Here is a 27,970-nt window from a genome sequence, read left to right as displayed (position 1 = left end):
TCATTATCAGGATTTTTATCACTCAACTCACCAGCGCAATCTCATTCCGCAATATCTTTCTCACCATTTAATTGAAAATCACTCCCCTATCGCTGAAATCACTTTCACCTAAAAGTCTGGCGGTTTCTTTCTCACCAAGCTCAATAGCTGCAGTCGCTTAAGTGCGGCCAGTATCCAGTAATCGGGAGAATAGTGGGTTCGAGCCCCACTATCGGCAGCACTGAATATGATTTTCCGTGGTTTCCCATTTTCACACCAGGCAAATGTCGGGGTTGTACCTTAATTAAGGCCACGGCCGCTTCCTTCCAATTCCTAGGCCTTTCCTATCCCATCGTCGCCATAAGACATATCTGTGTCGGTGCGACGTAAAGCAAATAGCAAAAAAAAACAGATTTCTTTCTCACGCTGCTCGAACGATGCCATGTTGCTAAGCAACGTTTGTTTACAAACTCACATGGTCTGCAAAGAATGTGCACAAAGCCTGATTTCAAAGAGATTATAGTTATACATGGCTTCAAATTTTTGTCGAAAGTTTGCAGTACCTTACTGTACCTGTAATTCACGCACGCATAACACAACAAAGGAGTTATATAGGGAAGAATGTCATGTCGGGCATTGCCCGACATAGGACCTATGTGGGATATTCTCGTTGTCGGGCATGGCCCGCCGCGTGAGTGCTAAGGGTTAAAACAGTGTGGATATTGATATGGTTTTAAATTCTTACATGTAAACATTCTCAGACACTACAGTATAATTGCAATGCTTTTGTCCAGTAGAAAGAAAGCACAAAAGGCATAAATACAGGAGAAATGCGTGATAAAAGAAGATGGTTTTCAATTGTTGTTAAGTAAACAAAATTAATTTGTTGTTTATGTTAAATCTTCTAACAACATACTTTTAGAATGGGGGTACCTATATTTCACTCTCTTTTGTGTGAATAACCAAGACTTTGGCATAATTCTGCCCAACGACCGAAAACATTCTCTCTCGTACTAAGCGGATGAGCAAGTTTTTAGGCCTAAAAGTGTTTGTAAGGTTTTGGGGCAAAGCAGACACAAAGTAGAAGGCGCTTTGATTTATTGTAAGATTTTATGTTGTAAAATGACTTCCTTTAATGGAAAGTGAGAGTGGTAAATTATATGATTGAAGAGAACTGAAAAAATATTTACATTGTATATATTCTTTAATACACTTTGCTTTACATCGCACCGACACAGATAAGTCTTATGGCGATGATGGGATGGGAAAGTGCTAGGAGTGGGAAGGAGGCGGCAGTGGCCTTAATTAAGATACAGCCCCAGCATTTGTCTGATGTGAAGGTGGGAAACCACGGTAAAACCATCTTCAGGGGTGCCGATAGTAGGGTTCAAGCCCACTATCTGCCGAATGCAAGCTCACAGCTGCGCGACATTAACTGCACAGCCAACTTGCTTGGTCAATAATTTATAGCACTTGTATGTAGTCCTATATGTCATTTAAGGGAATAATAACATTTATGAAAGTAAAGGACTCAGATGTTCACATGGTGTTGCACATCTAGACTCTAAATTATAATATCTGGTAAGGTATGAATGGGGACTTCTACATGCATTGTATAAAGGGGAAGTAAATAGACATAAAATATATTCAATAGCTTTTACTAGTAGTCTTATGGCGACAATGGGACAGGATAAGACTAGGAATGGGAAGGAAACAACTGTGGCTTTAATTAAGGCACAGCCTGAGCTTTTGTCTGGTGTGAAAATGGGGGAAACCACAGAAAACCATCTTCAGGACTGCCCATAGTGGAGTTTAAACCCACTACTGTACCCTCCAGTGCAAGCTGACAGCTACATGACCCAAGTTCTGCAGCCACTTGCTCGGTATCATACACATCAATGGCATTACAAGAAAGGAAAAGAAATCCATCAGGTTAATCTTTAAAGACTTAATCATGACCATGAGGAACCAATTGCATTATACCCATCAATATAATCAGTACTGTAAGAAACATTACCTTCTGATTATAATTAAGAGTGCCAGTTGTTACAAAACAAAATTGTCTTTTTTAGCCTTCTTCTAACATTGGGATCATGCATGTATGACCTGCGAACACGATGCATACGTAGACCGATATTCATATACTCTTTTTCAGTCAGCTTGATCAACCTGATGCCATGATTTTCTGGATGTTCGCTTTCAGCGGCATGGCCGTTCAGTGAAAGAAAAATGTCATCCCTTATATTTCCTAAAATATTAATTTAATTTTTCAAGGTAATGTCCAAAGAATCTCATTCATGCTGACAGGGCAAAAACCACAAAATCAGCACATGTAGGCCAATCCACATGGCAATAAGTGTCTTGCAAAATATTATTTTATATGCATGAAAATGAATTTCAAAGAAATAGCTGTGAAATGATATGCCATTGCCCTTTATGAACCCCTCTGTGCAGCCATAAGCTGCATAGGAGACTGACATTTTCCTTCAGAGAAGGATATACAATGGAACCTTGATATTTATCTCAAATCACCTCGGGAGCTAAATTTTATTTCCGTCGCCATAAGACCTATCTGTGTCGGTGCGACGTAAAACAACTAGCAAAAAAAAAAAAAAAATTTTATTTCGAGTTATTGAAATTTCGAGATATAGGGAATACCATTTTGGAGCATGTATAGCACATATTTGAACCGTATGTACTGTATCTTATGCTCAATACATTATTTTTAACAGTATTTAAAAATATACAAACAAACTCTGTTTTACAGCATCACCTTAATTATTACACTTATTATAGTAACTTTTTATCAGACAGGATACAGTACATACAGTAGTGAAACAAGAAACATACCTCCGTTAACACCTTTGGAAAAAATCCGTTAGTCTCTTCTGTTTGTTACTGGTAACCGTTCCTCCCTTCACGCTGAAACTTCTTGTCAATACCATGCAGTCGATATTCATAAATGGAACTTGTCATCCGCAACTTTGGGGGTTGCTTTTGTATGTGACCGGTAATTAATTCACATCCGAGAAACAGTGAGGTTTCGCCGGTTTTCCAATCACTAAAAGTTTCAGTTTTTCAATTCCCGTCATATTACCTCCCAGCATCACTGTAACCCTTTCTTTACTTGTTAACCGTTCCTCACAAACCACAAATGCTGTGTTGGACAGTTAATGTTGCACAAAATTCGAGTTACAGATAAAATGTACGCTGAAACAAATATATTACCTCTTAAGAAATTAATCTCATTAAATGCATCACTTCTTATCCATAAAGTCTTGCATAATAAAATGTTCACCAACTCTGAATTTCCTAAAGTCACTGACATCCATTCTTCTTCTTCTTCTTCTTCTTTTATGACCACATAGGATCACTTTAGTCAGTCCGTCGTTCAGGTCTCTTTGAAGGGATTGTTCGGGCTTTGCGGTCCTCCCAGTACTTCTTCAGACGCTCCGATCTTCGTGCCCTTTCCTCAGTTGAAAATGTGCGTGTTGTTGGTTTGTTTTGTGTAAGGGTAAAGCGGAGGTTTGTATTCTTGAGTTTTGTATTCAATTTTATCTTATTTTTGGTGTCTTCTGTTGTAAGGCCTATTTCCTTCAGATCCTCTCTTACTTCTCTGATCCATTTACATCCTGTTGTGGTATTTTTTGAGACGAGATTGTGTTGTACTAGTTGTTTCAGAAGTCTCGAGTCCTGCATCCTCATGATATGTCCAAAGAATCCCAGTCTCCTCTTACGCATAGTATCTGTAATGGGTTCTAGCTCTTTGTACACGACTTTGTTAGGTATTAACCGCCACTGTCCATCTTTCTGATATTTTTTGTTGATACAGGTTCTTCCAATCCTCCTTTCAATTTTCTGAAGTCTGTCAGTCTTTGATTGTTTATTCAGGTAAAAGAGTGTTTCTGCTGCATATGTAGCTTCCGGTTTTATAACTGTGTTGTAGTGTTTTATTTTTGTATTTATTGATAGACATTTCTTTTTGTAGATATCCCATGTTAATTTTTGTGCTTTAGCTAATCTATTTGTTCTTACTTGGATTGAGATTTTTTCATTCAAGTTATGTGTTATGACTTCTCCAAGATATTTAAACTGAGTTACTATTTTGATTTTATTACCATTTATGGTGACTTCTTTTAGCTGTGTTGGTTTTTGGGGCATAATTTCTGTTTTTTCAAATGATATTTTGAGGCCAATTTTATTTGCAATGTTTTGAAGTTCTGATATCTGGGTTTTTGCTTCTTTTATGTCCACTGCTAGTAATGCTAAATCGTCAGCAAAACCCAGGCAATTTGTTTTGATTTTTCGGCCAATCTTTATTTTGGGGGGACATTTTCTAAACCATTCCCTCATTACCATTTCTAGAGCACAGTTAAATAATAGTGGTGAGAGCCCATCTCCCTGCCGTAGTCCAGTTTTAATTTCAAATGTCTCTGATGTTTCACCCCTAAACTTCACTTTTGACTTGGTATTGGTGAGAGTCAATTTTATCATGTTTATTAATTTGGGGTGTAGTCCAAGGTGTCTTAAAATTTTAAACAGAGATTCTCTATGGATGCAATCATAAGCTTTCTTGAAATCTACAAATGTTATCACCATATCTCTGTTTCTTCTCCTGTTATAGTCCATTATCAACTTAAGACTCATGATCTGATCAGGACAGCTCCTCCAGGGTCTGAAACCTCCTTGATATTCTCCTAGTTCTTCCTCAAGTTGTAAACTTATCCTATTAAGGATGATTATTGAAAATATTTTGTATGTTATGTCTAGGAGAGAGATTCCCCTGTAGTTAATAGGGTCGGTTTTGTCCCCTTTTTTGTGCAGAGGATGAATGAGGGCTGTTGTCCAGTGTTCTGGTAGTTCTTCTTTAATCCAAATAGAGACAAGTTGTTGATGGAGGGCAACTTTTGCTGAGGTTCCTGCATATTTCCAGATTTCCGCAAAGGTCTGATCTTCTCCTGGCGCTTTGTAGTTTTTTAATTTATTCAGAGCTTGGTAGACTTCCTTTATTGTGGGGGGATTGATGTTTTCTGGTGATGTTTTTATCGGGGTGTTGGTGTCCAAATGAAGGAGTTCTGTAGGTTCCTCACAATTTAAAAGCTTGTTGAAATGTTTAGCCAGAATTTCTGCATTGTCTTTATTGTTATGGGCCAGCTTACCATCTTCATCCTTCATCAGTAGGGTCGGGGGTTCATATTTTTGGAGCTGCTTTCTGAAGGTTTTGTAGTAGTCCCTTGATTTAGTTTTACTGAACTGTTCTTCAATTAACTGCAGGGTGTCCTTATGATGTTGTCTTTTTATTTTTCTTAAGACTTGGGTAGCTTCTTTTCTCTGTTTTACTAGCTTTTACTAGCTTATATACATTCATATAAGACAAGGCAAAAAAAAAAATTGCATGTTCATCAAAATTATACAACAAGGTTTGGCACTAAGGGAGTGCAACACTTACTAATATCTGAATATAACAGCATTCCTGACAACATAGCAATCATCTCTAAAACTGTGCCATTTCGTAATAAGCTTAAGAAATACCTGTTAGGCACTATAAATGTGTACCAGTTATTTCTCTGATATTTCCATTTCCAAATCTTAAAAGTCAAAAAGTTGTTCTTCCTGTATTGTTACTCTTATAATAATCCATTTAATATAATCCTATCCATTAGGTAAATTGTGATACTTGAAGTATATGTAAAACCACTATAATTACTCTTTCACGTTTAGACCTTATGTGTTAATCCGCCATTGTTGATTATCTATGTATTGTTCCTCTTGACAGAGCTCTTGCTCTCTGGAACCCTATTTATCAATAAATCAATCAATCAATCAATCAATCAATCAAATGATTGCTTCGATAAATCGAGAAATTCGTGTTACCGAATTTTGAGTAATAAATACATGTGAAGAATAGAACAAACGGCCGGGAAACTTACGTTACTTTGAGATACTGAAAATTTGAGTAATGGAGGTTCGAGATATCGAGGTTTGACTGTACTTCAATTTATTGGGATGCTCCAATAGTGGCAGTGCCAAACAATCCAGCATTTGCCAAGTAATATGCTCGCTCAACTTCGCATGCGACTACAGCACCAATGCTTCCTCTAGTGGGTATTTTACTTACTCTATGGTCACACTGCCTAAACAAGAGGTGCCATGGAGTGACATGCCATTTCCTACAATTTCCGCTCGCCATTGGTGGTGACTGAAGTAACCCTGATGGCGTGGCAGTACATTCAAAGAAGGCTTTGACCATGTGTGCTTCCCTTCATGGTGCAGCTCGACAGCCCCCTTCTTCCAACAGGATAATGCCTCTCCTCACACAGCACAGGTATCTCTTGCCTTCCTTCATGATATCAACACGCTTACTTGGCTAGCAAGATCTCCAGATTTTGAGAAAGTTTGGGACGAGATTGGATGGCAACCTCACCAGATTTGGAGAATCAGTTGCACCAACTGTGGCAGGATCTTCCTCAGGAGGACATCCAATGTTTGTGTGCCTCTTTGCCCAACCATATCGCCAGTCTCCATGCTCCAGGTGGTCCAACACTGTACTAAGTGCATCTTGCAAGTGTTTGTTACCCTTTAATTAATATTTGTTGTGGTACAACATTTTGATGTTATCTTTATGTGACCCTGCCCTGTGCCTGAACCCACTTATACGCCCCTATGATGGCTCCTTCATGGCACTTTTTTTTTTTCTCATGACTGTATATTCCACATGCAGAACTAATGGAAAAATGACTTTCACATCTGATAAGAGAAAGTTTCCATATTTCTATGCTGTGGTCTTGTGGGGTTTGAGGCTCTCACAATGCACTGAAAACATTTTCAAGGTTCTGCTGTCTCTTCTGCCTGCAGACCACAGTATATACGCCCCGAAATCTTCTCTTATGATTTTTTTTTTGGCTTTACGTCGCACTGACACAGATAGGCCTTATGGCAACGATCTTATGAATGTGATGCCAGCCATGAAAATCAATGTTGTTATGTTAACTGTTTCCTTCTGTGCTGTGTATTAATTCATTCTCAATTTAATTCTATTTCTGCTTCTATGTGCCACACAACTTTAACTTTAATAATAATAATAATAATAATAATAATAATAATAATAATAATAATAATAATAATAATAATAATAATAATAATAATGTTATTGATTTTTACATCCCACTAACTACTTTTACAGTTTACAAAGACACCGAGGGGCCAGAATTTTGTCCCACAGGAGTTATTTTATTACACCATTAAATTTACTGACGTGAGGTCGACGCATTTTAGCACCTTCAAGTACAACTAGATTGAGCCAGAATTGAATCTGCCAAGTTGGGCTCAGAAGGCCAGTGCTCTACTGTCCAAGCTACTCATCCCAGAAATAATAATAATAATAATATAATTTGTTTAATGGTTCATAGTGTGAGGTACTGTAGTCGTGTACTAGTTCATGAACCGTAGGCAATGGCAGTGTGGCCTAGTAAGAGGTCCTGAGAGTCGGGATAATAGTTGCAATGGAATAAGAGAGGGCATCTCGTATATATTTGTAGTCATGGCCCTACGTGTGCTCAGCCAGCTAGGACTACACGATCCACCATGGTCCCTAAACTTTTAGAGGAGGTTCTCACTGGAGTATGTGTAAGCAGCGTAGCACCCTGCATTACAAAATTTACCAAGCTCTGAATGTTTTTAAGAAAGCCTCGGACCTATGGGTGTAATGGAGTCCCGCTTCCATTTGATAGACAAGGGACTCCTTGGAAACAAATTGGCCAACTAAGTAGAATTCAATGAGGAGCAATCAGTATTAATGGGGCTTATTGAAGAAAGAAAGTAAAAGTGGCAGTGTCAGCAAAGAGGATGCTGGATGTTTTAGGAGTTAATGATATTCGGGTGAGGGGAGATAATGAGGAAGAGATAGCAGATTATAAAGTGTACTTAACAGGTGTTAAAATGGGAAGGGCAGAGTGTGGGGTAGGACTGAGTTCACCAGGAATACTATTGCATGCAACACAGTTTCCGTTAGGCACATAAATGAGGCAATGATGTGGGTAGATTTAGAAGTTGGAGGAATTAGGAACAGAATTATCTCTGTCTGTTCACCCTGTGAAGGTGCAGATGAGGATGAAAGAAAATGAAAATCCACAGCCTGTCTCCAGTCATTCGACTGGGTCAGGAATGGAATGAATGACGCCCCCATCTAGCGGCGAGGATAGGAATTGTGCCGGCTGTCGAAGCCTCTTGCACTCCACTGGGCCAATGATTAATGAATGACAGATGGAATGAAATGATATTGGAGAGTGTTGCTGGAATGAAATATGACAGGGAAAACTGGAGTACCCGGAGAAAAACCTGTCCCGCCTCCGCTTTGTCCAGCACAAATCTCGCATGGAGTGACCGGGATTGAACCATGGAACCCAGTGGTGAGAGGCCGGCGCACCGCCGCCTGAGCCACGGAGGCTCAACAGATGAGTATGAAGTTGACCACTTTTATTAAACACTAAGTGACATCGTAGTCAGGGTCAAGAACAAGGATAAGGTAGTGCTGATGAGCGATTTCAATGGAGAGTTGGAATTGGAGCTGAAGGATATGAGAATGTGATGGGAAAAAGTGGGGAAGATAATGGAAGCTATAAGGAATGGGAAATGTTTACTGGACTTCTGAACTTCCATATCTTCCTCATATTTACCCATCACCTTCTCATATCCTTCAGCTCTATTTCTAACTCTCGCATTGAAATCGCCAGTTAGCACTATCCTGTGATTGCCGTTGACCTGGACTGTGATGTCACTCAGTGTTTCATAAAATTTGTCAACTTTATCCTTAATTGCACCTTCACATGGTGAATACACTGAAATAACTTTTGGTACTAATTCCTCCAACTTCTAAATCTACCCACATCATTCGCTCATTTATGTACTTAACAGAAACTATGTTGCATGCAATAGTATTCCGGATGGACAGTCCTACCCCACACTCTGTCCTTCCCTTTTTTGCAACTGTCAAGAACATGTTATAATTTCCTGTCTCTTCCTCATTATCTTCCTGCACCCAAATATCATTAACTCATAACACATCCTCTTCGCTGACTAAGCCAGTTCTATTTTCTTTCTTCCATAAGCTCCATTGATATTGATAGCTCCCCATTAAATTCCATTTAGTTCACCAAGTTCTTTCCAAGCAGTCCGACCTCTCAAATGGAAGTTGAATTCCATTACTCCCATAGGTCCAAGGCTTGTTTAAAACGTGCTGAGTGTGCTCAGTAAAAATTGTGTGAAGCAGGATAACATCCTGCTTACACATAGTCCCAGTGAGAACCTCTCCTCTAACGTATTAGGGACTACCAGTGAATTGTATAGTCCTAGCTGCCTGGGCACTAGGTGGACCATGACTCAGAATATGTCCAAGTTCCCCACTCTTATTCTATTGGAACTGGTATCCCGACTCTCAGGACCACTTACTAGTCCACTAAGCCTTCACCTATGGTTCACAAACTAGGACATGACTGCAATAACCCATTCCACAAATAAAATGTATTGAACATTAATTTTAATAATATTTTTATTTATATAGCATGGCAATATATTGCATTACTTCTACCTGTAGTAATTAAATGAACAGTATTTATTCATAGGTTTTATGTTTTATTTGAGGGTGCCCAAATTTTTATTGCTGCAGATGGGCCCATATCACATTTGTTATGCCCGTGCTGCTGTACATCATATTTGGCATCTCTCTGTATCTTTTCCTGCAATGTTTGCTGTTAATAATATTATCCTCACAATGTTCTTTTTTTTTCTGACAGAAAGATGATGTCACTTCCACTAAAATTCTTCTGAAGGAATGTGCCTCTTACTTCCACAATCTCCAGTTAATTCCAGACTGCCCGAAGAACGGAAATGATTTCTTGTGTCAACAGATACCACCACAATGTAGTCAGTATAATGCTGTTTATAACATCATGTACTACCTTCTTGATATATCATTCATACCACCAAATGTGAGTATACTAGGAAGTAGTTGAGTTACTGGCACTATAACATACAGAGCTCCACTGTCATATGGATTGAATTTTAAGGCAATTTTGTACACCTATTTTTAAGTAAGAGCTGTGTTGAATTCTACTTCAGTACGTCATGTTTGCGAACTTGAATAATATCACATATTTCTGAATATTACAATACACTTCACAGTATTGATTTATTGCAATACAAAATTCAAATGAGTGACATCTTATCTAAGTATAATATGCCTGCATTAAAAATTAAACTATATTCATATTTAAAGATAATAAATACCATGACATCAAGAGGACCGGGCGAGTTGGCCGTGCGCGTAGAGGCGCGCGGCTGTGAGCTTGCATCCGGGAGATAGTAGGTTCGAATCCCACTATCGGCAGCCCTGAAGATGGTTTTCCGTGGTTTCCCATTTTCACACCAGGCAAATGCTGGGGCTGTACCTTAATTAAGGCCACGGCCGCTTCCTTCCAACTCCTAGGCCTTTCCTATCCCATCGTCGCCATAAGACCTATCTGTGTCGGTGCGACGTAAAGCCCCTAGCAAAAAAAAGACATCAAGAGAAAATGGCCAGCACACAAGAAAACAAATAAAAATGGAGAGAGACTAGTTGACCCGTGTAGAAACCTTAACTTAATCTCAAAATTTACATGTTTTAAGAGAAAACCTCAAAAACTCAAAACAGGGAAACGCCCTGACTACACTAAAGGAGAATGGCAACTGGATCACATCTGCATGGACAAATACCACCAGAAAGAGATCCATAACATCAAAGTCCTCCGAGAAATAGACACAGGTTCAGATCACTACATAGTTAAAATTATAATTTAACTCACTCCCCAGAGGAGACAACAAAAGCAAGCCCTTAAAACTGAAAGAAAAATAGATCCTACCCAGCTAATCAACAATGAAAATCACCAAAAAAGCAACTGAAAAACTAAAAATCACAGATAAACAGAAAAAATTATTACACAACCTTAAACAAATTGCAGAAGACCTGGCTCCAATTAAACCACGTAAAAACACCAATGGTGGAACTGCGAATGTGATGAAAGAGTGGAGAAAAGACATCAGGCATGGCTATTACATCAGTCCCAAGAATCAGAAATATCCTACGAAAATCTAGTAAAACAGAGAAAAGAAACTTCCCAAGTCTTAAGAAGAATAAAAAGACAACATCATAAGGACACACTGCAATTAATTGAAGAAGAATTCAATAAAACTCAGCTCGGGGGACTATTACAAAACCTTCAGGAAACAGCTCCGAAAATATGAACCCCCGATCCTACTGATGAAGGATGAAAATGGAAAGCCTGGCTCATAACAATAAAGACAATGCAGAAATTCTGGCTAAATATTTCAACAAGCTCCAAAATGTGTGGAACCTAAAGAACTCCTTCATTTGGACACCAACACCCCAATAAAAACACCACCAGAGAACATCAATCCTCCCACAATAAAGGAAGTCTACCAAGCACTGAATAAATTAAAAAACTACAAAGTGCCAGGAGAAGATCAGACCTTTGCAGAAATCTGGAAATATGCAGGAAGATCAGCAAAAGTTGCCCTCCATCAGCAACTTGTCTCTATCTGGATTAAAGAAGAACTGCCAGAACACTGGACAACAGCCCTTATTCACCCACTGCACAAAAAAAGGAGACAAAACTGACCGTATTAACTACAGGGGAATCTCGCTCCTAGACATAACATACAAAATATTTTCAATAATCATCCTTAATAGGATAAGTTTACTAGGAGAATATCAAGGAGGTTTCAGACCATGGAGGAGCTGACCTGATCAGATTGTGAGTCTTAAATTGATAATGGACTATAACAGGAGAAGAAACAGAGATATGGTGATAACATTTGTAGATTTCAGGAGAGCTTATGATTGCATCCATAGAGAATCTATGTTTAAAATTTTAAGACACCTTGGACTACACCCCAGATTAATAAACGTGATAAAATTGACTCTCACTAACACCAAATGAAAAGTGAAGATTACCGGGTGAGTTGGCCGTGCGGTCAGGGGCATGCGGCTGTGAGCTTGGATCCAGGAGATAGTGGATTCGAATCCCACTGTCGGCAGCCCTGAAGATGGTTTTCCGTGGTTTCCCATTTTCACACCAGGAAAATGCTGGGGCTGTACCTTAATTAAGGCCACGGCCGCTTCCTTCCCACTCCTAGGTCTTTCCTATCCCATCATCGCCATAAGACCAATCTGTGTCGGTGCAACTTAAAGCAACTAGCAAAAAAATGTGAAGTTTAGGGGTGAAATATTAGAGTCGTTTGAAATTAAAACTGGATTATGGCAGGGAGATGGGCTCTCACCACTATTATTTAATTATGCTCTAGAAATGGTAATGAGGGAATGGTTTAGGAAATGCCCCCCAAAAATAAAGATTGGACGAAAAATCAAAACAAATTGCCTGGGTTTCGCCGACGATTTAGCATTACTAGCAGTTGACATAAAAGAAACAAAAACCCAGATATCAGAACTCCAAAACATTGCAAATAAAATTGGCTTCAAAATATAACTTGAAAAAACAGAAATTATGCCCCAAAAAGCAACACAACTGAAAGAAGTTACCATAAATGGTAATAAAATCAAAATAGTAACTCAATTTAAATATCTTGGAGAAGTAATAACACATGACCTAAATGAAAAAAATCTCAATCCAAACAAGAACAAATAGAGTAGCTAAAGCACAAAAATTAACATGGGATATCTAAAGAAAGAAATGTATATCAATAAATGCACTACAACTACACTACACAACAACACAGTTATAAAACCGGAAACTACATATGCAGCAGAAACACTTTTTCACCTGAATAAACAATCAAAGACTGACAGACTTCAGAAAAGTGAAAGGAGGATTGGAGAGACCTGCATCAACAAAACATACCAGAAAGATGGATAGTGGCGGATAATACCTAACAAAGTCGTGTACAAAGATTACAGATACTATGCGTAAGAGGAGACTGGGATTCTTTGACATATTATGAGGATGCAGGGTTCGAGACTTCTGAAACAACTAGTACGACACAATCTCATCTCAAAAAATACCACAATAGGATGTAAATGGATCAGAGAAGTAAGAGAGGATCTGAAGGAAATAGGCCTTACAACAGAAGGAACCACAAGTAAGATAAAATTGAATACAAAACTCAAGGATACAAACCTCTGCTTTGTCCTTACGCAAAACAAACCAACAACACACATATTTTCAACCAAGGAAAGGCCACGAAGATCAGAGCGTCTGAAGAAGTACTGGGTGGACCGCAAAGCCCTAACAATCCTTTCAAAGAGACCTGAATGATGGATTGACTAAACTGATCCTATGTGATCATAAAAGAAGAAGAAGTCTTGATATGATACATTAGTAATATTTCAAAAAGTTACTTGTATTTTTTAATATTGGAAAAAATCAAATACTTTTATTGATGAAAAATAGCTTTTCACCATTATTACAAAACATACACATTTTTTGATTGATTGTTCAGTAAATTTTGCTCTAGATTTCTAATTTATTTATTTTTATCAAATCATTGGTTCTCAAAAGTATCGTTGAATGTTATATTGGTGGGTGAGTTAGAACATGAGATAGATAATACAGTAGACCTGCCAGTGAGCAGCCACTCAAGGTGTTGTTATGACATATATGTATATATTTTTTATAATAATTGGCTTTTGAGTACTTTTGCATCATTTTTAAAAATCCAAAATTCTTTTCTCTCTTGCAGTATTTCTGTTATTTTCTTGGGAGCTCATTAGCTAGAAGTTTAATCATTTTTGTTTCTGAATATGTAGTTCATAGAAAAGTATGAAAATATGATAAAATAGGATTGACATTAACTACTCACTGTCTTTTTTTGTTTTCAGGTTAGTTCAAGTAATTCCTTGTCCAATGCTATGCTCATCTTACCCATTGCATGCAGTTCTGCGACATTACATTACTTCCAGACTCTAGATGTACCATCATTACGTTATGGAAATGTTGAGGTTGCTGCATTAGAATTTGGTATGTATTTCATTTAATTATATGTGAGTGAGAAATAAACATTGTGACTGCTTTTTTTAACAAAGTATTCTTTAATGTTTTCATTTCCTGGTCCCTGTTACATAGCCTCTCTAATATTTACCTTGATTTGGGACTCTATACAAATTGTATCAGGTAATTTCATTGTAATGATATTTAGGGTATAATTATTAGATACATTTACCTTGTACCTACAAATTTAACCTCTAGATGCTGTATTACTCAATATCAGCTCTGGCTAAACTTACATATAAAAGATATGCTGTGTGTTCAAAATATCATTAAGACAGCTGTGTTGTCTGTCATGCTGATAAATATGTAGTGGTGGTGATTATTGTTTTCAGAGTCATAATATCAGTATCATGCATTGTCCCATTTCTCAACTTTTGTGCGACAGTTTTTGGCTCAAAATAATATCACAACATTGGATCATCCACCATTTTCACCTGGTCTGTCTCTTCCTGATTACTTTTATGTTTTTCAGGCTGAAAGTCAAGAATAAGGGATTGCATTTTGACATAATAAGACATTCAAAAAATATTGAGTGCAGTAGCTGTGTGATATTATTGCTAGCTTCTGATCAGAGTGGTTGTGATTGAAAAATGAATGTAATAATAGAATTCTGATGTGAAAAGTCACATCTCTGTGGTTTGGGTTCTTTGTGGCCGTGATCATGATATCAACAGTCCTGCAAAACTAAATATAAGCTTATTCCCTTACATTATTTCAAAAAGCAGTGACTGGTCGGCTGAAACTCATCACGAAGGAAGACTTCTCATCAACCATTAAAGACTTAAAAATGAGACTTTTGAAAGCACATAAATGTTTTCTTGACCTATCTTGATTTTCTGCAGCCATATTCCACTTATTTATGGGTTGTGCACCGAGCGAGTTGGCTGTGCGGTTAGGAGCGCGCAGCTGTGAGCTCGCATCCGGGAGATAGTGGGTTCGAACCCCACCGTCGGCAGCCCTGAAGATGGTTTTCCGTGGTTTCCCATTTTCACACCAGGCAAATGCTGGGGCTGTACCTTAATTAAGGCCACGGCCACTTCCTTCCTATTCCTAGGCCTTTCCTGTCGCATCGTCGCCATAAGACCTATCTGTGTCAGTGCAACGTAAAAGCACCTAACAAAAAAAAAAAAAAAAAAAATGGATTGTGCTCTGTACTATTAACTAAAACATTCACTATCTCAAAGCAGTAATATCGTCCCTGGATGTTTTAAACATTTGGTCATTAAAATATAGAGTATGGCATTTCTAGTTTTATAATACTCTGTACGGCTGTTATACCATTGTCCCATCTTTGGCTATAAATAGTTAAGACAGGAAGTGAAATTTCAGTAAGCTTTTTCTCACTTGATGCCATTTTTCATTTCCAAGAAACTTGTTGCCTCTACTTTGTCAGTCAGTAATTGTCAGGTTACTGCTTGCACAAACTATATTCTCCTTAATACTGAAAGATGTAGAGCAGATTCATGTGACTGCAAATGAATCACAGTTTACAACTCATTGAATGAGGGAAGAAAACATCATATTTGTGATACTCATGGGTGTGGTTTGGTAGATGGAACATTTTAAAACACAGCTTTTTGGAGAAAGACTCAGAAGCTGAAAAGTTTAAACAAGAAGTCATATCTGCCTTAAAGGTTGGGTCAAGTTTTAAGGGCTTGTTACTGCCTTTTATTAACACGCGAGAGGTCGCACGCACGGCAATTTGCCGCACTTTTTAAATATTTGTTAATAATTTCATTGCTAGCCGCTGTAGGGCTTAGGGCGCTCGTTTCATCCCTCCCCTCCCTCTCTCTCGCCTAATGTTGATTATCATCAGTGTATTGCCTGCTGCGTTCCGGAGTAGTTTATGTTTTCTTTCACTCTCGCGTCCGCCGCGGCAAATTGCCTTCATGCGACCCTTCGCGTAATGCATTCTTACATGACTGCATTTCCAAGAAAGTCTCTTTAAGTAAATGAGGCAATTTGCTCACGCGCGACCTCTCGCGCTCTTTAAAAACTCACGTAATTTTACCAGATTTTGCAACAAAATTCATAATTTTTGTATATTGAGAAAATATTTTTACTAGGTAATTATGTTAGTACTAGTTGAAAGGCAGTTAAGCAGGGTACATAATTATATTTTTATCAGAGCATTCACTGCAAACGGAAAATAGCAGCTCCTTAGAATATTAAGTGTGAGCAATTTGCCTTCGTGCGACCTCTCGCGTGTTAACTGTAGAAAACTCCATTTTAATCATACATTTAACATAAAAAAGCACATCGGTTACAACCCTTTCTTTGTCGTGTTCATGCGGCAAGAAAAATACATTGTCATCTCTTTCCCTTTTTTGATCATATTTTTTTTCAGTCCTTTCTTTTTTTCCCCTCGCTTTACCTCTTGAGTCACAGTGGAGCCTCTACATCACTCTCCCTCCAGTGACAAAGTCGCAGTCTAAATTTAAACTTAATTGAGAACGAAAATAATAATAATAATAATAAAGCAGAAAACAATATTTACGAATTATACAAGAACAACATTCTTAAGAAAGTGTTTAGGAAAATGGACTGTTCAACCAACTCGTGTTTTCACTGCACTTTTTGATCAAATTCCTCTCTTTCCTTTTCTGAGAAGTGGTGTTGATGGTGAGTGGTTTCCTTGTTGAGGCGGAATATTTTCAAGGTAATGTGGGTTAACCTGGGCCTCTTCTACTAACAAATATGCTGGTTTTAATCTGTCCATTGAAATATTACAATTTTTTGACTTGATGAACACAGTGAAAAATTTATCAGTTTGATCAACCACAGGGAATGAACAGTATTGAAATTTCAAAACATACAAAATATGCAAAATTTAACCCTGACTATATATATATATATATTGCCCCTATTTCCCGGGTTAGCTCAGCCAGCACACGAGAGATCCCAAGGTGGACCGTTCGTTTGCAAGCTGTCCTAATTCTGGAGGCATTTAAAGGATAAGGGCTGATGACAGTACAAGAAAAAGAACAATTTAAAAATAGGCTTGACATTTATTATAAGATATGCACAATAATATTGAATTTAAAAAACAAAATATCTCTTGCTGAAGTTACTTTTGAAGCTCACAAAGTTACAAAGGTTAAATAAATGCACATAAATCAATTTTCACGTCTGGAATAGCATTGACATACTGGGCTATTCTGTAAAGAATAAAAAAGAAAAATTAGCCTTCCTTTGGCTATGCAAAATAAAAATTAAGTGGATAAACTCCATCCCAAAACATCCTGAAATCTCAGTGATCTCTTAAAATTTGATGTCAATGATATCAGTTTAAACACGAACAAAAACATTAAACATCCACTTAAACTGAGTGGTGGATAACCATGGTATCCCTTTTAACTTAATCTGTACAATATTTACAAAAATATACTCTACGCTCTCTCAGTTAACGATAATTTCTCAAATAACACAAGTTGCAATTATTAACTCTATTGTTTGAATTATTGAGACTCTTGAAAAATCATAAAATTATTTAATTGAAGTTAATCATGTTGTTACATGAACTTAATTATCGCCAATTGACATTTAGCATAACAATTCTTTCTTTCTTTTATTTTTGCATCCTTTGCTTATGCTTAATGTTTAGAGAATTTATCGATCTTATTCACTTTTCACAAAATCGTGTTGTCATAGAATTAAATCTGTCACTAAACTTTACATAAAATATTAAATCGGAATCTCAAATAATACGAACAAAACGCAGACATCGCTGGAATAATCTGATCCACCGTGCTGAACACGTGATCAGACTAAAAACCACATTTCAAGAAATAGCACTGCAAAATATCACTAACTACATTCCACTCACACCAAGCACACACACACAGGATACTCAAACTTTATGTGCAAATTTACACTCAGATCCTAGGCTTGATTTTTATTTATGATTATTATCATTGGGAAGAAGGTTGAATTGCACAGACTGATGATCTTCATTTAAATTCAATATGCTCAACAACTGACGTGATTCGTGATAGAACTCAGATGATCGCATAATTGAACATTATCTTGAAATTACAACGGCGATATCCTAAAAAAACACAATATTTTTCAGAAGACTAGGTATAAACAATAATCATGCACAACGCCTGGGTTAACACTGATTATATTCTCTGGCACTTGGTCATTGAGTGTCGATTAATTATTATTATTCCTTAAATATTGAAATACATTTCAACACGTGCTCCACATTTATCGAAATGCATTGTAACCCGTGACACATGCTTTAACAATATTGCCCGCAGGCTTTACCATTTTCCAGGTAAAATTATACCATAGTTGAGCACACTTTACATATTCAACATAAATAATTCTAACATTATTTATCACTCATGACCATTATAATTTCATTTAACCCAATCTTAAATTATTACCACCGAGCTCGATAGCTGCAGTCGCTTAAATGCGGCCAGTATCCAGTATTCGGGAGATAGTAGGTTCAAACCCCACTGTCGGCAGCTCTGAAAATGGTTTTCCGTGGTTTCCCATTTTCACACCAGGCAAATGCTGGAGCTGTACCTTAATTAAGGCCACGGCCGCTTCCTTCCAACTCGTAGCCTTTTCCCGTCCCATCATTGCCATAAAACCTATCTATGTCGGTGCGACGTGAAGCAAATAGCAACCAAAAAAAGTTATTACCGAGCGAGTTGGCCGTGCGGTTAGGGGCGCGCAGTTGTGAGCTTGCATCCGGGAGATAGTTGGTTCGAATCCCAGTGACGGCAGTTCTGTTGATGGTATTCCGTGGTTTCCCATTTTCACACCAGGCAAATGCTGGAGCTGTACCTTAACCCCTTAACTGGGGAATAGTTTCAACCAGCCAGTAGGTAATTATTCAGCGCAACGCGCACTTTTGGAATGGGTACAGTAGCGTGCGGCAGATGTAAATACAAAAAACAAAAACTAACCCCATGACACTACAGCCCTTGAAGGACCTTGGCCTACCAAGCGACCGCTGCTCAGCCCGAAGGCCTGCAGATTATGAGGTGTCGTGTGGTCAGCACGACAAATCCTCTCAGCCTTTATTCTTGGCTTTCGAGACCGGGGCTGCTATCTCACCGTCAGACAGCTCCTCAATTCTAATCACGTAGGCTGAGTGGACCTCGAACCAGCCCTCAGGTCCAGGTAGAAATCCCTGGCCTGACCGGGAATCGAATTCGGGGCCTCCGGGTAAGAGGCAGGCATGCTACCCCTACACCACGGGCCGGCGTAGATGTAAATGCTCAACAGAAAAATATATTTTACTTGATTTATTTAAATTATGAGTGATATAGTAGAAATTCAATAGCATTATGTTATTACCGTTTTTTTTTGTAAACCCGTAAATATACACATATATACACAGTGTGTTCATACAAAAGTGAATTTAAAAAGTGTTCCTTTCATTATTATGATGACATTTTTCAAGTTTTCAGATGTGCATCAATAGGTTCTACATACTTTCTGGTTCATAGGTCATTCAAAAAATGCGCACAGTGTGGTAAATACGGAAGCAAGGGCAAGCACAAAGTGCCACGTCACATTCCTCACAGTAGTAGACAGTTTCCCATTGCCTCTGGTTTGACAGGCACACAACACAACGTTTCCTTGAGTGATTCCTACATCCGGTTGGCGAATTCTCAGATAATTCAACGTCTTTCCTAACCAAGCCATTATCACGTCACACGGAACAGTTTACCATCATATACAGACCAGTTTACAAAACGTTATCAGAACATGGACAATGGAGTTCGCAGAACAACTGTATCGTAGTAACAACAACGATGACAACAACTCGGAAATTTAGTTATTTCAATGTACATATACACAAATAAATTATTTACGAAGAATTTGGCACGGACCGTACGAGGCAACACGAGACAGCTGTTGGACTGCCGCCTAGGCGCGAACTACCCAACTGGCGTGAGACCGGATAGAAATTAATAGGACCGCAATAATCACATCTAATATGAATGGAATTTGTTTTAAATTACGATAGTAGATGGCAGAAGTGATTAAGAATTGTCAGATGCATATAGTAAGCTAACCCTACGTAAGAACACATTTAGAATACTAGAACGCCTAAAGGCGTCAAACCCAGTTAAGGGGTTAATTAAGGCCATGGCTGCTTCCTTCCATCTCCTACGCTTTTCCTATACCATCGTCGCCATAAGACCTACCTGTGTAGGTGCGACGTAAAGCCACTAGCATCCTTAAATTATTATTATTAGCAGTGATTTTTAAATCTACCATCAACATCTGAATTAATATTCAAGTAAGATGAGACAATCTGCATTATTACGTGACAGTGCAATGGATGAAAAACAATCTAAAACTTGTCCCACAATGTTTCATAAAAATTTAAAATAATCATTTTAAATTCTTATTTATCCAAGAGGACATTGATTATTAAGCATGATTTTTAATTGCACTGAGGTAGAAATATTCTCAGAAGACAAACTACTCTACATCTAATTTAATAGAGCCCAATACACACATACTCATACTCAAAACTACCTGTACCATTGCAAGATGAAATGTGAAAATAGCACTAAATTACTAAAATCCAAGAGGACATTGATTATTAAGCATGATTTTTAATTGCACTGAGGTAGAAATATTCTCAGAAGACAAACTACTCTACATCTAATCTAATAGAGCCCAATACACACATACTCATACTCAAAACTACCTGTACCATTGCAAGATGAAATGTGAAAATAGCACTAAATTACTAAAAACTAACAGAAATATTATTTTAGAGAAGAAGATTGTTAAAGTTTCTAAAAACATCGACAGAAAATATTACAGAAATGTACTTTGTAATGGAACTCAATTCCCGGAGCGGTCTGCTATGCTCCCACGATATCCGTCACGTTCTCCCTCTGATGTTAGTGGTGCTTACATGCTTAGTGACACATGGTTGATGTAGATTTCAAGTCCCATGTCAGATGAATCGGTGCTCTTGAATTTGTAGTTAACATCCTGGAACCAGTGTGGTAATTATGCTGGTTGTAGTCCTCTTCTCTCTTCTGAAGTTAGTTCTGAGCTGAAACTGACACAAAAATTTTAGAAAGTGTTCGGGCTAGGCCAGATTAATTTATGCAGATGCACACGTCTTAACTTGGCTCGGAGATGTTTTTGAGGTATAAGGGGTGAGCTAGGTAAAACACTGAGTTTAAATAGCCTCACGTTTGGAGGTGTGGTCGTTGGAATAATTGCTATTGGCGTTTGTACGCGTAATTTTTCCTCGTAATTGATTCACAGTATTCTGGAAAGTTTCATGTCGAGCGAGCACCGTAGGGACTGGGTTTAACCTTGAGACAGGCTAGCACATCACGTGATCTCCACATGTTCGATCGATGAGGGTGAAAGGAAAAATCAGTACTTTAGAAATTCCAACTCGCTGGCCACCTGGCTGAATGAGATAATGAGATAACAGACTGTCACCAGAATGAACTTAAAAAATAGCCCACATCATATAAATGACGCTGGCTATAAACAGGCACATAATTAAATACTCGGAAAGCACAAAATTGACGGGGACAATATACACAAATTTTGAGGCATGTTTAACCTGTGGACCCGACCAAAGGAAATGTTCCACACATCCGCTGTTCGTCGGAGGGCAGTCTCTAATTCCAGGGTTCCATACATGAAATTATTTTGTCACATCAAGTTCGGGTCGGGCGGATATACTCTTACCCAGTTCCCACGTTCAGGCTCGGTTTCCGGATCTTCAGTATTTTCCTCGTTTTAACGTCAGTTTCATCATCAGAATCATTTTGATCACGGACCTTGCCACCATCACATGGCAAATCCTGTACCGAAATTTCTTTCTTACTGTCTGAAAACACTTCTTCTTCATCTTCCAACCACTCGCAAATGTCATTAGATCCACAAGGATTCATCATTTACTAGAACATACCATAAGATGATATATCTAATACAAATAATCAGCAACTTTGTCTAGACCTCACCCATAAAGCGCACCAAATCAGAATTACGAAATGAAAACAATGCATAATTTGTTTTACATTCAGCCCTCAGAATAGCTAACTATACCAAAATTGCAATAGGTTTGGAGCTTGTAATGTCAGCTTTTGGGAACTGTGTGATTTCAAACTATTTCTATCTACAGTATTCGCAACGATGAGTGCATTTTGTCGCACATTACAATGCTTTCATTACGGAAAGGGTGAGTTTATCAGTTCTAGGGTTAAGAAGAGACTCTTCAAATTGTCTTCCTTGGTCAGTAGTGACGGAAGACGCTACTCTGAAGCGAGATATCCAGTTTCCATAACAAGCTTTGGCTACTGATTCCACAGCAATGTTTGTTAATGGAACTGCTTCCATCCAGTTTGTGAATCTGTCTATTCCACTTAAAAGATATGTGTTTCCATCTGAAGAAAGCAATGATCGAACCAAATCAATATGGACAGCAGAAAAGTGATCATCAGGTGTTGGAAGTTTCCAATAGGTGATGATGTATGCCTTGAGACCTTGCTTTTTGGCAAGCCAAGCAAGCTCTAGCCCATTGACAAATATTTTGAGTAAGATCGGGCCAAATGAAACAACATGATGTTTACTTCACAAAAGATTTGACTCCTGGATGTTGTAAGTTGTGGATCTGAGTGAAAAACAGTTTTCAAAATTGTTGAGGGAGGAAAGATCTGATGCAGTTCATCGCAACATCACACCACAAGCTTTATCCACTTGGAAGTTCATAGGGCATGATTTTCAGAGATGTAGTGCCATTCTTTAATGTTCAGAATTCAGCATCATTGACTTGTGCATTAGCTACTGATCTAGGTCAAGAATGCTAATTGAATCAATCCTTGAAAGTGTATCAGCCACAGTATTTAATTTCCCACGAAGGTATCAGATATCTTTTAAAAATTCTGATATATATTGTAGCTGCCATTGCTGTCGAGGCAATGCCTTTTCGTTCTTTTGCTTGACTGCATACAACAATGGTGGATGGTCAATATAAATCACAAAATGAAGACCTTCAAGCAAATGTGTGTAATTTTTTATTGATAGATAAATAGATAGATAGATAGATAGATAGATACTTAGAAGTTCCCTGTCATAAGTACTGTATGACTGTTGTGCGTCATTCAACTTCTTTTGAGTAAAAGGCTAGGGGCTTCCATCCATCTTCTTCAAGCTGTTGAATGATGCTTCCAATAGCGCAGTTATTAGCGTCAGTCACAAGAGCTAGTGTGTAATTTGGATTCAGGTAAGTAAGTGTTGTGGCTCCAGCTAGGTGCCATTTACATTTCTCAAATTGTTTCACCACTTCAGGAGTGTATTGAATATTTTGCTTGTCCTTTTAGATACTTGCTCCCTTTAGATACTCATGTAGAACAGCTTGGGTCTCAGGAGGTATCTACTATAGAAGCTTATCATTCCCAAAAATGAGCTGAGACCTTGAATAGTTTCTGGGATTTTGAAGTTTACAATAAATGTCAATTTTGTCTGGTATTGGCTGGGCCCCCTTTGATGTTATAAGGTAACCTAGGAATTCTAGTTTTTCTACTCTGCTAACAGACTTGGTCACTGTAATACACACACAGTACTTATTCAACTATTCAAAAACCATTCTGCGATGTTGTCTACGCTCTTCCTCAGAACTTGAAGGAATTGGGCAATCATCTATATATGGAAAAACAAAATCCAGTCCTTCGAATACTTCATTTATAAAACATAAATGGCATAACATTGAACTCAGAAAGGCTGAATAGTGGTATCACTGTGGTTTTTGGTTTGTCTTCTTCAGTGACCGAAATTTGAAAATAGGCTTTCAAAAATATTTTCTTTTTAGTAGGATATGCTGAAAATCCTCAATCCTCAAAATGGGGTATCGATCAGGTACTGTTTGATCATTGAGTCTGCAAAAGTCACCACAGGGGCAACGTGCCATCCTTCTTCGGTGCTAAGAGTAAAGGACTAGCTCACTGGGAATGTGTTGTTGTGAAAGCCACCCCATACCCTGGCCGAGCGCTATACATAGTCTGCTGTTACCTGCCCCCGGACGAGGTGAAAGTACGGCTCGCAGACTTCCGAGAAACCCTGGCTCGAATCAGTCGCGTAGCAAAACAAAATGACACTATTATTGTATGCGGAGATTTCAATATAAGCCAGTTAGCCTGGGCGTCAGACGATTCGGGATCTATTAATCCTATTCTCGTCCATGTCAACAAGGAAGCCTGCTTTCTTTTAGAGATCACCAATGAATTTAACCTTCGCCAAGTTTGCGGTTTTCCAACACGAGGAAATAACTTCCTGGACCTTGCTGTCATGTCTGAAAAAGTCACTAATAATACCCTGTGTGAAGCAACAGAACAGTTAGTACAATCAGATCATTCTGCGCTTGAGCTCAGACTTCATATTTTCCCGTGTTCCTCGTTTACCACAGAATACAAAATCATTATTCGTTTGGACAAAAGCAGACTTTCCCCATGTACGAAATATCTTATCCCGTTGTCCATGGAACTTGCTTGAATCCTGCCCATCTCTTGATGCCGCAGTTGACTTGTTTTATGACTGACTGCACAGCGCTCTTCAGGACGCCGTACCTTCCCGCATAATGATCAGGCGTCTTCCCTCTTGGTATGATTCCGAACTTACAGACAAAATGCGGGCAAAGAAAAGAGCAAGGAAACGAGCTGCAAAGTCTTCACTTCCTTCAGATTACATCGAATTCGCGGCGCTAAGAAAGGAATACAAACAAATGCAGCAGAGAAAGTACAGGGATTATGTCGGGTCTGTTGAGGAAGATATTATCAGACACCCACAAAGATTTTGGAAATTTATTAATTGCAAATCAAAATCTAGGTGGCTACCATCTATGATGATTAATGAAGACAAGGAAATTAGCTCATTGAAAGAAATTCTGGATAATTTTGCTGACACTTTCAAAACATTCCATCCACCGAGTGTTCCCTGTAATTCTCACACCGAACAATTAGGGGAAATTAATTTATCATCCGTAGTAACTTCGGCATCGGAAGTCTGCAACATCTTGAAGTCGATGGATACGAAGAAGTCTTGTGGTCCAGATCAAATTCCAGGAATTGTGTTACGTGAGTGTGCTGAGGAGCTGGCAACCCCACTAGCCACGATAATCAACTGGTCTCTTCGTACAGGCAATTTCCCGTCGGAATGGAAGAAAGGCTATGTTATTCCAGTGTTTAAGAAAGGTGACAGATCTTTATTTGTCAATTACAGACCAGTAGTTCTTCTTTCACTCATATCCAAAGTAGCGGAAAGAGTCGTATACAAAGCCGTGTACAGTGCAGTCAGTGTTTTTTTTTTTTTTTTTTTTTTTGCTAGGGGCTTTACGTCGCACCGACACAGATAGGTCTTATGGCGAGGATGGGATAGGAAAGGCCTAGGAGTTGGAAGGAAGCGGCCGTGGCCTTAATTAAGGTACAGCCCCAGCATTTGCCTGGTGTGAAAATGGGAAACCACGGAAAACCATCTTCAGGGCTGCCGATAGTGGGGTTCGAACCTACTATCTCCCGGATGCAAGCTCACAGCCGCGCGCCTCTACGCGCACGGCCAACTCGCCCGGTAGTCAGTGGTTTAATTAATATTAACCAGCATGGGTTTGTCCAGAAACGCTCAACTGCCACCAATCTTGCTGTGTACTCCCACTTCATATCTAGCGCTCTGGACAATTGCAAGCAGGTTGATGCCGTGTACACGGACTCTTCCTAGGCTTTCGACTCAGTGCAGCATAATGCTCTTCTGACTAAGTTGTCAGCGTATGGCATTCATTGAAGCTTGCTTGAATGGTTTAAATGCTTTCTTAACGAAAGAAGGTATTCAGTAAAATACGAGGGTATCATTTCTCGCCCTTATCAGCCTATGTCTGGCGTCCCACAAGGTTCACTACTGGGACCTTTATGTTTCCTTCTATTTATTAATGATCTGCCATCACAGATCCATTCGAGCAACTACCTGCTCTATGCTGATGACCTTAAAATCTACAGGGTAATTGAAAAGATGAGTGATTTCGAATTGTTACAGTCTGATATAAATAGTATTAGTGCTTGGTGCAAAAATTGGCATTTAACCCTAAATATTTCAAAGTGCAGTGCAATATCCTTCACGAGAAAAATGCAAGTTAATGTATTCAATTATAATGTAGGGGATCAAGAAGTGAAGCCTGTTAATAAAATTAACGATCTTGGTATTATTTTCAGTAATCAAAATGGTCTGTCATTCAATGAGCATGTGTTAAATATCGTTAACAAGGCATTTAAAACGTTAGGCTTCCTCAAAAGAAATTGCAAGAGTTTTAAATCTGTCGTCCCATTGAAAACCCTGTATTTTTCGCTTATACGATCTAGTCTAGAGTACTGCTCTGAAGTGTGGATCCCCTCACAGCAATACTTAGTTAATGCCTTAGAGCGAGTACAGATCAGATTCTCAAAATGGATTAGTAAAAAGTGTTTGGGTATCAAGCTGTTGCAAGTGATAAAAATCATTGCTATCCGTATTGAAGATACTGAATGTAGGATGCTAAAAGGTTAGTTTTTCCCACCTATTCAATACATATAAATTTTATAAATTAGGAATTTATTATTGATTTAATTTATAAAATTTATATGTATTGAATAGGTGGAAAAAACTAACCTTTTAGCATCCTACATATCAAGCTGTCATCGAGAGATTATGATTTGTTTTGTACAAATATGTGTATTGAGTCGCTTAGGACTAGGCGCAGGTATGTCAACGCACATCTCATACACAAATGTATCGGTAATTTCCTTGACTGTCCCAATTTACTCCAGTTGCTACCAATTCATGTTCCTTCCCGCAATAGCCGACAGGCTGTCACCTTTCACTTACCCAGGTGCAGAACGGAATCATACAGGAGCTCTTGGTTTATGCAGGCCCTAAGATCCCTGAACGAAATTAACGGGATAGTGGATGTATTTCACTCGTCAGCTAGTGAAATTCCCAGACATCTTATGGACGCTTCATAGACAGTGTGTTCCTTGTATCTTGTTCTGCCCATTTAGTAACTGAAAGTTATACTTCCTTCCTTCGGTCATTTCAAAACATGTCTTTTTTCCTTCCTAATGCATTTTGTAAATATGTATATATTATATATTGCTTATTTATAATTAGTGGTAGTAGTAAGTTCTGTTTAATATTGTTATTATTTGAATGTATTATATCATCTGTAATTGGAGAATCAATAACTCTGTTGACGATAAATAAACAAATCAAATCAAATCACTGAGAATATGATGGTCGAATTATACCACTATTGAGCATGGATTTGAATTCATCCTTGGCTATTGCTTGTTTTTGGAATCAAGCTGGCATGGGCAAAATACTACAGGTTATCTTTTAGTAATGATGTGATGCTTTACATCATGCTTGATGTTAGTTGGGAAAAGACTGGGTCTGATAATATTTGTGTACATGCTTAAAATATCCAAAACTTTTAGGTTGTTCGACAAAGTACTGACAACATTACTTTCAGTAATACTAGCCACATTTCCGTTTACAGTCAGTTTTGTGCTGTCATCTGTTAAACGTTGATGTTTAAGGTCCTCCAGCAAGTTGAAATGATGTAGAAAGTCAGCACCCAAAATATCTTTGCTTACTTTAGCTATTATAAAAGGCCATGTCAATTCTCTATGGAGACCTAAATTGATGGTCACCATACTGATACCAGAAGTAGGAATCTCCGGTCCATTGGCAGCATAAAGCTTGAAATCATTTAAATCCTTTGAACTATTGTGCTTTAAGACTGGTATTATTGTTACGTCAGCCCCACTGTCGACAAGGAAGCGGAATCCCGAGTTTTTTGTCGGCAACAAATGTGCAGAATTTGCAACAACTTATTTGATTTTTTGCTGCATATTATGCTGCTAGTTTTGCTGCACCCTGGAGTTTTCCGAATCCTCCTAGGCACA

The 27,970-nt window shown here is 38.4% G+C and overlaps 1 protein-coding gene across 1 annotated transcript in view; it reads left to right on the top strand.

Moving 5' to 3' along the window:
• The window catches only part of disp (dispatched), a 185,510-nt gene that overhangs the window by 102,299 nt on the left and 55,241 nt on the right, over positions 1–27,970 (top strand). Inside the window, exons 10-11 of the mRNA XM_067140121.2 lie at positions 9,771–9,965; positions 13,868–14,006. Coding sequence (XP_066996222.2) covers positions 9,771–9,965; positions 13,868–14,006 — 334 coding nt within the window. The remainder of the gene's footprint in view (positions 1–9,770; positions 9,966–13,867; positions 14,007–27,970) is intronic.

This window comes from Anabrus simplex, chromosome 2 (genome assembly GCF_040414725.1).
Source record: "Anabrus simplex isolate iqAnaSimp1 chromosome 2, ASM4041472v1, whole genome shotgun sequence".
NCBI lineage: Eukaryota > Metazoa > Arthropoda > Insecta > Orthoptera > Tettigoniidae > Anabrus > Anabrus simplex.
The sequence above is the reverse complement of the archived record's forward strand: the minus strand, read 5'-3'. Positions and strand labels throughout refer to the sequence as shown.